Source organism: Urocitellus parryii, chromosome 1 (genome assembly GCF_045843805.1).
Source record: "Urocitellus parryii isolate mUroPar1 chromosome 1, mUroPar1.hap1, whole genome shotgun sequence".
Taxonomy (NCBI): Eukaryota; Metazoa; Chordata; class Mammalia; order Rodentia; family Sciuridae; genus Urocitellus; species Urocitellus parryii.
The window spans coordinates 21040741-21057178 of record NC_135531.1 but is presented as its reverse complement, the minus strand read 5'-3'; the positions used below and the strand labels follow the sequence as shown (position 1 = coordinate 21057178).

Below are 16438 nucleotides of genomic sequence, written 5' to 3'. Positions count from 1 at the left end.
CATTGTCTCTTGGAAGAGTGATCAGTATGCTGGACTACTTACCCATGATAACTAAGTAAATTACAGAGCACAGTATAAGATTATTAGTGTCCAAAGGAATCTATAGCTGTCCTAAGATAATGGTTGTCAAGAAACAAGGCTATTTTCTAACTGTTATGGGCTAAGGATTTCAGAGGGATGGAGTAGGTTTGGTAGAGATCTGAGACTTGTTTGGGGGATAGAGAAAACAGAAGGAGAGCTTGGATCAGGGAAAGGTATTTGGCTTCAAGTGAGTAGAACTGGAGATAAGCAAGGCACATTAGAGAACCACACTAGAAATAGTTGAATTAAGATATCAAGTTCAAAGCATTAGACCAGAAATGGGAAATGGTTTACAAAGGTTTTTTTTACAAAGGTTTACAAAGCCAAAGGATTGGCACCTGTAAGAAGTGGAATGGAATAGGAGGTAAGGACAGAGTCCAAGACAGGGTCCTGAAAGATTTACAAATCATATAGAATGCGCATCAACCACTTATGTTTATTTGCTTTTGATTACATAAATAAAGAAGAATAACCCTATTTCAGGCTCCCTCCCAACTATGACTAGGCAAGACAGAGGATGGTCAAGGTTTTCCTAGGATCTCTCCCATTGATTTTCTGGTTTGTCCTTTACCCACTTTGGCAACTACAGAAGCCAGATTCTTTGCATAAGGTCCACTCCTACACTGATCTCCTGAGTGACCCACTTTGAACACATGTGGAATCAGAGTCCTAGACAGAATCCCTTACCCACTGTTTGCATTAGATTTGTCTCTGAATTTCAGCCTTAATGAAATGTATCTTTTCAAGATCAATGATCTCTCAAAGTGGCTTAGTCTTATAATCAAGCTTATAATCAGCCCAGTGGTTCTGGCTGCCTGATATATAAGTAAATTATAGCTCAAAAACTTTAGAAGAGGAAACCTGCCACTCCTCACAAGTGCTGAGCTTTCTGAACTTCTAAAGTTACAAGCTAGGCTGAGTGGGTTGCATAGCAAGATACCAGGCTCTTTCAAGCATAGGCCTATACAGTGATCTTTATCACATGCTGGTAATTGACCATGCTCATTTAAAATTTTCCTCCTAAAATAAGAATGATGGAGACTGTTGTCCTGGATCTTCTTCTGTAATGGACTGAAACTAAACATGGCTGTTTCCATACTCTTAGGTCATGGCAGATTGAAAAAGGCTACTGTTGAAACAGAAGCAAATTGTAGCTATTATTGGAATCAGGACCAATATTTTTGATTTCCTGAGCTAGAATCAACCATGGGATAGATGTATAGGAAAGGCATCACCATAATTCTCTTTCCAAACAGAACACTCTCCAACTCAGCATGGGGCTCCAGATGGCAGGTGAAATAGAACTAAGTCCTTTACCTCATTGCCTTGGAATATGTTTAGTTTTCTGGGCAATAGATATGGCCTTTTTTTTTTTTGGAGGTGCACCCACACTGCCAATGTCACTAAGGAATGAATACTTTGATCCCCTGGCTCCTCTAGAATCTGATGGACAAACTGTCTGGCAGGAAGGTGTGACCAGGTAGCTATCCATACTCTGAGCTGACCTGAAGTCAAGTGACTGAACAAGGCTGCCAAACAGGATCAGTTCATCTTTTTATAAAAAAATATTTATTTATTTATTTGTGTTTGGTGCTGAGGATCAAACCCAGTGCCTCACATGTGCTAGGCGGATACTCTACCACTGAACCACAACCCCAGCCCTAGGATTAGTTCATTTTTTTAAGGATTGTCTGACACCTTTTTGAAACCCCATCACATTACTCCTTGCTTGCATACTAGCTCCTGGGGGGGAATCCAGAATTCATTTGCACTTCAGCTTCTCCTCTCTGCTTCATCAAAAGCAGTGCATGTGGCATCTGTCTTTTTCACTGAAGCTTGGCTATCAAACAGGTCCCACACAGTGTTCAAGAAGCTTTATAGGGCTGTCAGCTTATGTGAGGGACTCGTGGTCAGGCAAGATATATAACCATCCATTCTACTTTTCTTGAGAATTCTGGGCAATTATCATAAATTTAAAATCTGAATTACAAATATAAGTTCTTTAAAATATAAGTTCTTCCCAATTCTCTCTCTATTTGGGAGAATTTTTTGGTCACATGATCTCTTCACTTCTGGAGATGTTTCCTGTGTTAACTAATTCCGTACATTGATATGGATTCTGGCTATCTTTTATCTGTGAGAATGCCACTGAGCTTGTTTTTATTTGGGAATTGAGTTGGGTCCATTTACTCTATTTGAAAAATTAAGTCTTGCTACTCATTAATCAAAATTACAAAATTTTTGTGCTGGATTTGTGGCTCAAATGCAGAGCGCTCACTTGCCTAGCACATGTGAAGCCCTAGGTTAGATCCTCAGCCCCACATAAAAATAAATAAATAAAATAAAGGTATTATGTCCAACTACAACTAAAATATAAATATTTTTTAAAATTACAAAAATTGAATGTCTATATAATCACTCATTTACTCAATTTACATACATTGAACCTATATTTTGATTGATTTTATCAATTGATCAGTTTTTATTGATTTCCTACTTGTGCCAGCAAGTAGGTATTGGGAATATAAAGTTGATTAATATAGAGACCCTACATTCCCAGTGCTCACGGTTTAATTAGGATGAGAGAATAAACATTTCTTGACCTAAGTATGGGTAAGAATGGGTGCTCATGGAAGCACCATAGAAGGGATGAGGTTGGATTGATCTGTGAAGTATGAGGAGAGATCAACTGACTTAAAAGCATTAACTCAAAACTGATCTCATCCTATGAACCATGAACTATGAACTCATCCTCTTCTGTCTGCACTTCTTATGAGTTCATTGATTCCAAGAATATAAACCAAACTAAGATCAGAGACTGTGTTTTAGGTCACCTCCTTCAAGAGAAAACATATAAATTTTCCAGTGAATTAGAATATTTTAAGTGGGCAATTGTGTTGTGTCTGATTAAGATAATATTTGCTCAAGGTATTTAGGCTTGAATTAACAAATTACCTGTCTCCCATTCAGTAATAATCTTCCTTTGGCTACAATTAAACAATTAATTGGTCTATTTTCTAATAACCTTGTCTTTTTATTGCATTTTAATAATCTTAATTGATATGTTATTTGGTAATTCAGGGACTTATATTAAGAAAATATTTAAAAATAATTTTTCAAAAAAAATTTTGTAAGTACTATAAAAGAAGCAAACTGTAACTAAGATAAAACCACAAAAATAAAATTGAAAAATCTGAATGACCTGGAGTTTCAAATTATTTATAGTCAATTATGAGAAATAATATACTGTTTTAGAAACAAACTTTGATAAATAAGTGCCTACTCTGTACTCTGACTCAAGTAATATAAAATGAGAGATTTACTGTTATTTTGCAGATATGTAAGAAAGGAACCCATGTGGTAATTATAGATATGCAGTAATAACTGAAGGTTCCTGGTGCCAGCCCCAATAAAATATCCTTTATTATTTATTTTTGGAAGAATGTGTTGAAACCAAATTATAAAATCAATTCATGGATCACAATCAGTATTTATTTTCTAAAATACAAAAACACAACAAATGATATAAATGAAATGCAGTGTAATACAACATGAAATAAAGCACATCCCAAATAGTATTTCATGATTTTTTCCCCTGCTTTATCTATATTTCTACATAAATACCAAGCCACAGTGTAGAATGCATTTCTTAAGGAGTGTCCTGGTAAAAGCATTTTAAAAACTAGTGTCTTCGAAGATGCATTTCAGTAGTAATTGGGCTCTAAGAAGGGCTAGACATCTCATGTAGGGTTCATGTGGGATCAAACTAAAAAAAAGAAAAAAAATGGAGTTCAGGAGTTTGGCAAGGAGGATGATCGGGAAGTCTGGAATGAACATAAATATAATGGCTCCTAGTAATGGTTGCATCATCCCCTGACTCTGCTTCTGTAAAAAGTATTTAATTCAGGTATCGCACATCCATCTCTTCCTCACTCTCTGCAGGGCGGTGTGCCAAAAGGAAGCCAGCCACACAATGAAGGCAGCCTGCTATGGTAGAGTTGTAGTGCATTGGCTGTATTCTAAAGGAGGCCTAGACTTATTTTGTGGGGTTACAGCCAATGGTGTTTCTTTCTTTTTAATTTTTTTAGTTGTAGGTGGACACAGTACCTTTATCTATTTTCATGTGGTGCAGAGGATGGATCCCAGTGCCTCACAGGTGCAAGAAAAGTGCTCTACCACTGAACCACAACTCTAGCCCCACCCACCAGTGGAGTTTCTTAAGATTAGTCTAATAGAAACTTATCTCCTAAGTACTTTTGCCACTGTAGCAAGGTAATTTGTCTATTTTTTTTAATTAACTATAGGCAAAAGGATTTCATTTCAGGAAAACCAAGGAAACTATCAACTGTCAAAAAAGAGGGTGACTTGTATCCCTAGGAGCTCCTTTCTCTCTTTTCAGGAAAGAGGAACTTGTCTTGTCCTTGATTTCAGTATTTGAATTGTGTGTTGTCAAGAACCTGCCAAACTTGGAGCACCTGGGGCACATCTATCTATGCAGATGTTGGTCAGTTCTATCATTTGCAACAAATAAACAAACAAAAAAAAAACTGGATCATGTGTATGCAAACTAATGCCACCACACCACAAAGGCCACATCTGACTATCACTAGTAGGTATCATTGACATAATTTGATGTTGCTTGCTTATTGAATGTGGTGCTAGTGGTACTTTGAGATTTTATGGACAGACGAATAACTACTGAGACCCAGATTATCCGTGTCTCTGTTGATCTAAATTGTGCCTCCTCCTTTGGAAAGATGGATGAAGAAGTTTCATTTCCAACTTGGATGTTTAAGAGTAGCAGGCAATGAGAATGGCATAGACATGGCTTTTGTCCTGTGAGTAGTTATTATGGAGAGACAGACGCAAAATATCTTGAGAAAAAACATGCAGCTCTACTAGCAGCAGCTTCCAGTCACCTGGGCACTTTTATAAAGAAGGAGGGAATCCAAAGGACACTTGGAAGATCTTTGGTCTGCCCTGAAGTGCACACCAACATTTAAGCACATTTGTTTTCAAGCAGATGCTGTTTATAAATATTCAAGATGGTTCATAAGACCAAAAATAATGACACATCTGTCCATAGGAAACCAAAAGGGTATGACAGACTGGAAGTAACCAGAATTGTAAGTCTAGGTATGCATATGTTTCTACAACAAGATAGAGGGAGGTGTGTGAGTCTACTATCTAGGTCGGATAGCAGAGTGGGAGGACCAAGTCATGTGGGAAGGTGGTAAGAATGACGGACGCTATGGGCCCAAGAATTCAGAATTCAGATTCTGGAAAGTTTAGGGTAAATCAGTAAAAACAGTACTACTTTACAGATTGTGACTTTAATCAAGAGCAGACTCTTCACTCTGTGCTCTAATTTTATGATTTCTGGGTGTAAGTAGACAAAAATACACAGATCTTGAGTTTTGTACTTATACCTTCTCAAAAATGCATACTGATGATATTTATGCAGGTACTATAAAATAAAGACAACTCTTTCCTATATATACTTGACAGTTTACATAAATCAAGTGAACAAACACACATAGCACATCTACACTAAAAGAGCATCTTGTTAAAACAGCAATTCACACCAGGTGCTATTTATCTATTATTGACCACTCTGAGCATCAGTCATTAGTCTTGAAACTAGTAGTCAGATGTCTGTTAAAAATTATATCTGAAGAAATGAAGATATAGTTTTAAATATATATATAATCATATCTACATAAAACAAGCACATAAAATATAAATCTGATAGAAATTTCTCATTCTTTTCTACAAATCAAGTGGTAAAGTCTCCTTAGCTGACTGTAGTTGGATTAGTAACCAGTGGTCTGAATCTGTCTTGGTCCAGTTCTGATCGCCTCTTCATTCATCATGTCCAGTTCCATCCTCTTTGAATATTCGATGTAGGCTTCATCTTTGGTCTTGGCTTAGAAACACCATCAGCTGTATTTTAAGGTGACTCTGCTCAGTGTGTTGTATCAAATCCTGTGTCTGCTTATCTCCATGGGTCGGTCTCCATTTCTTTCCCCAACCTCAACATTCTGTTCTCTTCACAGTCAATGTTCTGTTCCACTGTGTTTGGCCACAATCTAGAACTAATTCAGGGACAGAAGAGAGCTTAATCATGATTCTTTTTGAAAAAGCAAGCCTTTCTGACTGGGGGCAACCAAATGTGATTTTTTCCACTGGGCAGAAATGATCATGCTGATTGATACCCCTCCTGTGTGGCACTAGAAGTACTGTGTGGCCTCCAGCTTCTTAAGTGTTTATAGTCGGTGATCACATAAGCTACTTACACAGAATTATTTCATTCAATCTTTATAATAATCCTCTGAGATATGCTATTTCTATGATGCTCCAAAGATAAAAGAATTGACAGTGATTCCACAAGTAGTGCAATCATTACTGGAATCCAGATCATCTGATCTTAGAATCTAAGATTTCTTCTTTTGGAAAGGGTTGAATGACTGCACAGCTCAAAATCATTACAACTTGGCAACCTGCACTTTATCGTGGTCTTGGAATTTGAATCTTGGGTGCTGTTTTCTTATTTGTTCCATTTCTGACTGACTCTATTACAAAATAATTATCATTTATCTAATTAAAAGTATAAACAATAACAGTGAATGAAAGCAGAATCAAGTAATCAATTGTAATGCAATAAAATTATGTAAATTCACTCAATATTTAACTAATTTTGGTGAATGCAGATAATTATTTTGCACAGAAAAAGTCAAGTCCAATTAAAACAAAATAGTTTTTTTTAAAAAAAGGTCATTTGTATAACAGTGACAGTCCAATGCAATTATAGTTGAATAAGTTCTACCACTTTTAAGGAAAAACCTGTTATCAATACTTTCATTGTTTTGTTTGCTTCAAAGAAGGTTTCCTTATCTCCAGGGTCATCATGACAGAAATTCTGGCACTAAACGTGACAAACCATCCACAGCACTTTCCACATTTAACAACTTACATTCTGTGCAAGTATTTATTTTATTTATTTAGTCAGTCAGATACTGAATATTAAAAAAAATACAGAGGTTGACCATGGTGGTGCACACCTGTAATACCAGTGACTCTGGAAGCTGAGGCAGGAGGATTTAAAGTTTGAGGCCAGCCTCAGCAACTTAGCAAGACCCTGTCTTAAAATTTTAAAATGAAGGATGGGAATGTGGTTCAGTGACTAAATGCCCCTGTGTTTAATCTCTTGTACCAAACACACACACACACACTCACACACAACACACACACTCACACACACACACCCACACACACACAGACAGAGACAGAGACAGAGAAGAATGCTGAGCTTTTTAAAAGCAGAAACATAGACATGTGTTTATTTATACATGATGTTCTGTAATTATAGAAATATTGTTAACAATAGCCTAAATAGGGTGGGCATTATAGTACACACCTGTAATCCCACCTACTTGTGAGACTGAGGCAGGAGGATCTCAAGATCACAACTTAGTGAGATCCTAAGTTAAAAAAAATCTTTTTTAAAAAGTTGGTGATATAGCTCAGAGGTAGAGCATCTGCTGAGCAAGCACAGGCTCTGTGTTCAATTGCTAGTACCACAAAAATGTATGTATTTGTCAGCACGGGCAGACAAGAAAACTGTGACCTCATCTCTACCATGGAACACTAGCAGTTCAGGTTGCAGCTGCCACTCTGCATCAGCCACCACTGCCTCTAGGGACAGAACTACTGATTCTTTTTCTTAATTTGTAACACTGGCTAGAACTTTCCAGAAGAGTGTGACTAATGTTATTAATACTGAGCATCTTTTTCTTGTTCCTGCCTTTAACGGCAAAATGTGTAACCGCTTTAGTTCAGCTTTACATATTGGTGCAGAGAATGTTAGGAAAGTTATCTTTAATTCATACATTACTAAGAGATTAGGGTTGTTTTTTAAATCATATTTTTATTTTTTAAATAAAAAGTGAAATTTGAATTTCCTCAGGTGCTTTTTTGATAAGAATATGCTTTTAAAAAATAATAATGTATTAACAGAAGAGAGTAATTGGTTTCTAATATTTAACCTTTTGTATTCATGGATTAATTCTCATGGTTTGTCACGTTTGGTGCCAGACTTTCTCTCATGGTGAGAAACCCACGATATAGCATATAGGTTATAAGCACAGTTCAGTAATCTGACTGCCTAGGTTACAATGTATGCCTTGAAGTAACTCTGTCTGTTTAATACTCAGGATTTTCTTTGACAAAATCAAGAAGAAAATACTTACATGAGGGGTATGTGAGAATCATTTGAGATAATTCATGAAGACAGAAGTACGCAACATATAGCAAATATACAGGCAATGTCAATCAGTATCTTTATGGTCCATTAATAAGTGTTGACTTGTATGTATGACTTTTGCAAGATATCTCTGGGTGAGTTTAGCTCGGGTTTTCTTTTTGGCTGTTTGTTTTGTCAATTATCCAAATGTGCCAGAAAGCTTCTTCTATACTCAAGTCTTCTGTACTTAAGTCTTCTTTACTACTCAAGAAGGTTTTAAACATTTAAATTTCTATTCAATTAAGAAATGAAAATTCTCCTGTAGGCCATTACAGTCTTCAAATTTAAACAGAGATTTCCAACAGCTTTTCCATTTCTTTCAAGGCTTTTATCTTTTCAAAGACGCCATTTAACTTAATTTTAATAACTGGAACATTCTTAGACTATCCTTTGTTATTTTACAGTAATAAGTTCACATTTTTACAATATACTTGTAAGTAATATTTCTTATCTTTTATCTCCTTAAAATATGTTGCTATCTTCTTTCCTATATTATTACATTGATTCTTGCTATTCTTCACCTTCTGCCAAATTAGTCACAAGTTCATTCCCATGATTCATATGGATGTTTTAGACATTTATCCATACAGCATCTCAGTAGTTTTACTCTGTAATTTGTTAATTACCATTTTTATTTTATACTCTTCTTCTTAGTATTTTTTTCTTTTTTTAGGTCAAAATGTGTTTATTTTGTTCTTTTTAAAAAAATTATTTATTTATTTTAATTAGGTATGTATGACAGCAGAATGCATTTTGATTCATTGTACACAATTGCAGCACAACTTTTCATTTCTCTAGTTGTTTACGATGTAGTGTTGCATACATGTTCCTAAGGCAATGATATAGATCTCATTCTGCCATCTTTCCTGCCCCCATGTCCCTTCCCACCTCTCACTCCCCTTTGCCCACAGTTTCTCCATTTTGGATCAGCATCTACTTATCAGAGAGAACATTCAGCCTTTGGTAATTTGGGATTGCCTTACTTCTCTTAGTGTGATATTCTCCAACTCCATCCATTTACCTGCAAGCTGGTAATATTCCAGTGTGTATATATACTACAATTTCTTTATCTATTCATTCCTTTTAAGGGCATCTAGATTGCTTCCATGGTTTATTGAGAATTGAACTGCTATAAACATTGATGTGGTTGCATTACTAAAGTATGCTGATTTTATATCTCTGGATATGGACCGAATAGTGGGATAGCTGGGTCAAATGGTGGTTCCATTCCAAGTTCCAAAGGAATCTCCATACTACTTTCCAGATTGGTTGCACCAATTTGCAGTCCCACCAGCAATGTATGAGTATGCCTTCCCCCCACACACACCATATCCTCACCAGCACTTATTGTTGTTTTTATTCTTTTTATTAATTAATTTTTTATTTACATATGACAGCCGAATGGATATAATTCTTATTACACATATATACCACAATTTTTCATATCTCTGGTTGTATACAAAGTATACCAATTCGTGTCTTCACACATGTACTTTGGATAATAATGTCCATCACATTCCACCATCATTTCTAGCCCCCTGCCCCCTCCTTTCCCCTCCCACCCATCTGCCTTATCTAGAGTTTGTTTATTTCTCCCATGCTTCCCACCCCTACCCAAGAATGAATCAGCCTCCTTATATCAGAGAAAACATTTGGCATTTGGTTTTTTGGGATTGGCTAACTTCACTTAGCATTATCTTCTCCAACTCCATCCATTTACCTGCAAATGCCATGATTTTTTTCTCTTTTATTGCTGAGTATAAATTGTGTGTAAAGGCCACATTTTTAATCCATTCATCTATTGAAGGGCCACATTTTTTAATACATTTATCTATTGAAGGTTGGTTCTACAGTTTAGCTATTGTGAATTGTGCTGCTATAAACATTGATGTGGCTGTGTCCCGGTAGTATGCTATTCTTAAGTCCTTTGGGTATAGACCAAGGAGAGGGATAGCTGGGTCAAATGGTGGTTCCATTCCCAATTTTCCAAGAAATCTCCATACTGCTTTCCATATTGACTGCACCAATTTGCAGTCCTACCAGCAGTATATGAGTGTACCTTTTTCCCCACATACTCACCAACACTTATTATTGTTTGTATTCCTAATAGCTGCCATTCTGACTGGAGTGAGATGAAATCTTAGAGTGGTTTTGATTTGCATTCCTCTAATTGCTAGAGATGTTGAACATTTTTTTAGATATTTTTTGATCAAATGTATATCTTCTTCTGAGAAGTGTCTGTTCAGCTCCTTAGTCCCTTTATTGATTAGGTTGTTTGTTTTTCTGGTGTTAAGTTTTTTTGAGTTCTTTATATATCTTGGAGATTAGTGCTCTATCTGATGTGCCTGTGGCAAAACTTCACTCCCAAAATGTAGGTTCTCTCTTCACCTCATTGGTTGTTTCTTTTTCTGAGAATCTTTTTAGTTTAAATCCATCCCATTAATTAATTTTTTATTTTATTTCTTATGTTTTAGGAGTCTGGCTAAAAAAGTTGGAGCCTAATCTTACATGATGAAGATTTGGGCCTACTTTTTCCTCCATTAGGTGCAGGGCCTCTGGTCTAATTCCTAGCTCCTTGATCCACCCTGAGTTGAGTTAGAATAGACAAAGCAATCCTTTAGCAAGCAGGAGTTATCATAATACCGGACCTTAAACTATACTACAAAGCTATAGTAACAAAAACAGCATGGTATTGGCACCAAAATAGATATATAGAACAATGGTACAGAATAGAAGACACAGAGACAAATCCACATAAATATAGTTATTTCATACTAGACAAAGGTGCCAAAAACATACATTGGAGAAGAGATAGTCTTTTTAACAAATTGTGCTGGGAGAATTGGAAATCCATATGCAACAAAATGAAACTAAACCTCTATCTCTCACCATGCACAAAACTCAACTCCTCTTAATTTCTTTTGATTATTTGAAAGTCATTTTGTTCCATAATTCCATGCTGAGAGTATTTATTTTCCTTCTGTTTATTTTAAAGTGAGGCACTTTTGTCTAAGGACTATGTGTTTTCTCCTGAGGATAGTTTGATCACATCTCACATTTTATATAAATTGTTTTGATGTTCTTCCTGTACTTTCTAGTTTTAATTTCTTCTTTAACAGAAGAATTATTTTTAAAAAATGTACCCAGTATTTAATTTTAAATACTTATACTTTGTTTATCTTTGTAAAATCAATTTTCAGTTTTGTTATATGAATGTCAGAAAATGTAATCTGTATGGTACTTTCCCATCTCCTTCTACCTGCTTGATCATTTCAGCAAAAAACCTGAAGAAAGTAGGAAACAAACATAGTAACCTAGAGAAAACTCCATTGGTCTTAAAAATTCTCTTTTCTTTCTTGTTTTAAACAAGCTTAGTACTTAACATAACATATAAATTATTACATGCTCTCCTTTATCTGTTTATGGATGATAGGATAGTATCAATATGTGTCTTAATGCTCAACCTAGATTAAAATTTGTCTCAACTCAAAACGCCTATTTTCATAAACTAACCTTTTTTTTAACTTTTATGTAGGAGGCTTGTTTTGATACTATTGTGACAGTATTATTGAGGTTATTACTTTTTTGAGTTTTTTTGAGTTATTACTTTTAAGTAATATAATTAATTAATGTATTCATCAGATTTAATTTGAGGCAATTCGGATTTATTTTTAATATTTAAAGTTCTTCTATGTTTAAATTCCACTTTTAAGACTGTGTCTCTTAAAATCATAACAATTTGTTGTTTTTGCAGAATATGGTTGGAGAGTGGGCTTTACCAGAAGAAATGGTTGACAATTTACCACCCTCCAACAATTGCATATTGGGTCACGTGCTTCACAGATTAGTAGAAAAATCTCTTCCTCCTCAAGTGGAACCCAAAGAGACTGAGTTACCTTCATTTGCTATTAAAGGATGCTTGTTGGGGAAAACACTCAGTGGGAAATCTGCCCATCTAAAGTCTCTACAGAAAGGTAGAATGCTTCCCCCGCCCCCAATTCTTACTGGATTCCATTTGCACTGAGTATAGTTGCAAATATCCATGTCTATAGAAAACGTACATGAAGCTCTGCTAATACATTGGAAAATCTGTCATCACAAGTTTTATAAGAGGGTGATCACTTAATTCATTATCCAGGCCATAGTTATTCACTTGAAGATGATTGAAGTACTGACAACATGCTACAACATAGATACATTTTTACATTATGCTAAATAAAATAGGCCAGACACAAAAGGTCACTTAAAGTATGCTTCCATTTACATGAAATACCCAGAGTAGGCAAATCTATAGAGACCGAAACTGAATTAGTAGTTGCCGATGGGTATGGGTTTCCTTTTGAGGTGATGAAAATTTTCTATAACAAGATAATTATGACGGTTGGGCAACTTTATGAATGTCTAATGCCACTGAGTTGTATCCTATAAAATGCTTAATTTTATGCTATGTGAATTTGCCACAATAAAAGAGGAGTTTAATCAAAAAGACAGTTCTAGGGGGCCTAAAGACAGTGTGAAGCTAGAACACAAGGGCAATCATATCCATTTCCCAAGTGAAAAGCTCTTAATAAAATCATCGTTTGTACTTTAGACTTTCCTATTCAGGTACTTTCTATTGACAAACTTGTCCAAGAAGCTATCCAAGCATTTTATGACAATGAGGAAGCCATGGAGGCCCCACCAATTCAGGAAGAAGATGGAGAAGAGGCTCCACCCACTCCACAGAAAGACAGTATAGAAAGCCAGGCAAGTGTGATGTTAGTTTTCTTTTCTGCACCTAGTGCACTAGAGCTATGAAGCTGAATGGAATTCTAAGGATCTTGTAGACCAGAGCTCTTTTCAGCAAAGTTCCCAGAGAGAAAGTAGTCTAGGTTTGTGGGCAAAGAGACAAAATGGAGGATACTATGTGAGTATTTATAAAATGAAGGAGAGAACCCTTGCCCACCCCACATACACACTGGTTTCCCTGGGTGGACCATCCACCATGATGGGCTCACTTGGCACCCAGTGACTATAAGCTGGGTACTTTCCCCAGAGGAAGGAGCCACTGGCTGGCTGGAGAGACTGATTTGTGTGGATAAGGAGGGTGATGCATGAGTGTTGGAAGGAAACTCAAAAAGTCCCTAAATCCCAGACTAGTGTCCTACCACTCAGTGCCTGGCAGTTGTCAACATTAGAGTCCCCAACACATAGATGAAGACAGTGCTGGCCCTGGAAAATGCACAAGGCAGGTACCTGAGCCCTATGGAGATGAGGTAGACGGAGACACTTAATGTGGTTTCTAGTTTCATAGTGCTAGGCTGTTTCAGTGTTGTCCAAGAACCACATTAAATGTTAGCTGGATTAATTGGTCCACAGCCATAGTATGCCAACTCATGACTAGTAGATCTCAGTTTCAGGTAGGGGTCAAGTGTGTTCTCCATGTGATTTACATGTATCACATTCCCATTATTTGCTTGCATCATATTTCATCCCATTGCAATTCTTCACCTTATTGCATCAACATTCTTGGGAGTCGGTAAAGAGAGAATAATGTGATCCCACTTTGAGAATCATTGATGTGGCCCAGTATCCTTATTTTGTAAAGGAGACTGTAGAGGCCCTAAACATGAACTCATTTGTTCAGGGTCAGAAGACGTGAGAATGCCTATTCTGTGATTGGGTTCTGGATTCTAAATCCCGGACTCTTTCCTCTATCTTATACTGTCTTTGCAATTGAATAAAGTAGCAAAGAATCCAATCAAGATCATTTGTATTGGCTGCAACATAAATAGCATTTTTACAAGAATTCTAAAAATAACTATGAGAAGTTTGCTTCATTGTGAGGCTATTTCTTCTTCCATGTTTTGCTATTATTTCAATTTTAATCAATAAGGAAATGGATAATATACACTTTTATGTTTATTTTCCTATGAATTACTATGACTGACACCTCTAGGATTACTTTTTTAAGATGGTTTTTCATAAATTCTACTTGTCCTTCTGGTTCCAGTTTATTTTCAAAATAGTTGCTATATTTTACTAAGAAATTGAATTCAAAAGTCAGATCTTATCATAGTTTACTCTTTGTTTCTCAACGTGGCAATTATCATCAAATTTTGTTTGTTTCTAAAAATCATCATTTAGGAATGAAACTGAAATCCCCTTTAATATCATTAATGTTGTAGATAAAATACGATATTCTCAACCCTTTTTATAGAAATAAAATCAGGAAGACTATGAAAATATAACAATTAAAATCTCTCCCCGTGTGTGTTTGTTTTCTTCTTAAAGGATCCACAAAATGTGCTTTCAACTGATCTAGTTTCAGGTGAAACAGCACCAGAAACAAAAGATGAAGCTGAACCTGGTAAGTAAGATATCAAGACACCCCACCCATCATTTATGTTAGAGCCATAGACAAACAGTAAGAGCCCATATTTGTAAGTACAAACGTGCTTTCAGGGAAAGAGACACAGGGAAATTTGCATACTTGTCCATGTGCAAGACCAAGGAAAGCCTGATGTGCAACTGAGGATAAAGATGAAAAGAATTACACCACAATCCTTTTACTATCCTTCAAATGGTTGCTCAGTTTTGTAGCTGTTATGCAAACAGCCAGCATATGTCATTTTCACCCTCCCTGGCATCTCAACTGTTTCTTCTCAGATCCGTGTGTGTGTTCTGTTGGGGTGTTCTGTGTGTGCTGCTTTGTACTGTATTCAGGGAGGCTGCCGATAGACAGTGGTTGCTTAAAAAAAAAAAAAAAAAAAAAAACTTAGATTATCCCTTACCTTGGAATCATAGAACCAACTTCACAATCCTAACAAAAGTTAGCTCTACTGGGATCTGGACTTAAGTACTTCAGATTCTTTATAGAACCATTGAAGGAAAACAACTTTATACTCGTTTTCTATTTGTGCTGGTGAATGCTTTCCATATTCATTCCTTATATTCTAGCATAAAGCTTAGATCCTTCTGTGTTGTCATTATTACTGTCACCACTGAACACTGTTTGATTTACTATGAGCATGCAATTCTCCCACAGCAATTTACTTATTTCCTTGTAGTACTGGAACCCAGCACTGTCTTCATCTGTGTGTTGGGGACCTACAAAAACCAGGGCTTCACCTGAACTGGGCAAATGCTATACTTCTGAGCTAAAGCCCCAGCTCATCTATTTTATTTAAGAGATCATTGTAATAGACTTTTTAAAACCTCTATAGGTAGTTTATGATATATTTTATTAAAAGTTCAATTAATCATAAACTCTGAAAAAATTTTCCCATATCATTTAACTAAAATCCCCTTTACCTTCTATATTATCTGTCCACGTTTATTACCTATAACATGATAATCCAGAAAAAGAAAGTACAATAAATTAGCATTTTAACAAAGTTTTAAAAGAAAGTTGGCTTGTTTTCTGAGAAGAGAACTCAAACTCTGTTAAAGTATTTCTAATGATATTGTTATGAGCTCAGGTCATACAGGAAAGAAAGGAAGGAAGGGAAGGAAGGAGGGAGGGATCTTAAGTCCCAAGTTTTCAATTCTGCAAGTATTTCAATGAAATTGATACAGGTCCATTAAAATAGGTTGGAAATCATAATCTAGAACTGATATATCCTTATTATAATTTAGAAAAAGATAGATTATCTACAGATAAGACACTGGGACAATATAGGATCTTTTACATATACAAATCATTCTATAAATAAGACACTGGGCAAATATTATGTCTGGGATGCTGGGACAAATGAATTTTCAATGGTGTGCAATGAGGGCAAAAGCCTTGCTGTGTTTTTTCCATTACATCCTTCCTCTGTGTGTCTCAGGCATAGCTGCCTCTGAAAATCCTTGTGTCCAAAACTATAGAGGGTCACTCAGATGGTTGTTAGATGTAAATACTAGAAGTTTTTTTCTTAACTACTCTTCCTATTTTGCCAGACACAAATACTAATAAAACACCAAATGCTGAAGAGGTAAATTCAAGCAAAACTTTCTCAACAGTAAGTGTTAGAATCTAATTTTTTCTACTAGTATATTAAAATGTGTCATAATTCATGGTCTTTTGGTGTA

General features: G+C 35.9%; 1 protein-coding gene across 1 annotated transcript in view; it reads left to right on the top strand.

Annotated features, from left to right (window-relative positions):
- Spef2 (sperm flagellar 2) overlaps positions 1-16438 on the top strand; it is a 175395-nt gene that overhangs the window by 66312 nt on the left and 92645 nt on the right. Inside the window, 4 exon segments of the mRNA XM_077795544.1 lie at positions 12138-12357; positions 12975-13129; positions 14657-14732; positions 16307-16368. Coding sequence (XP_077651670.1) covers positions 12138-12357; positions 12975-13129; positions 14657-14732; positions 16307-16368 — 513 coding nt within the window.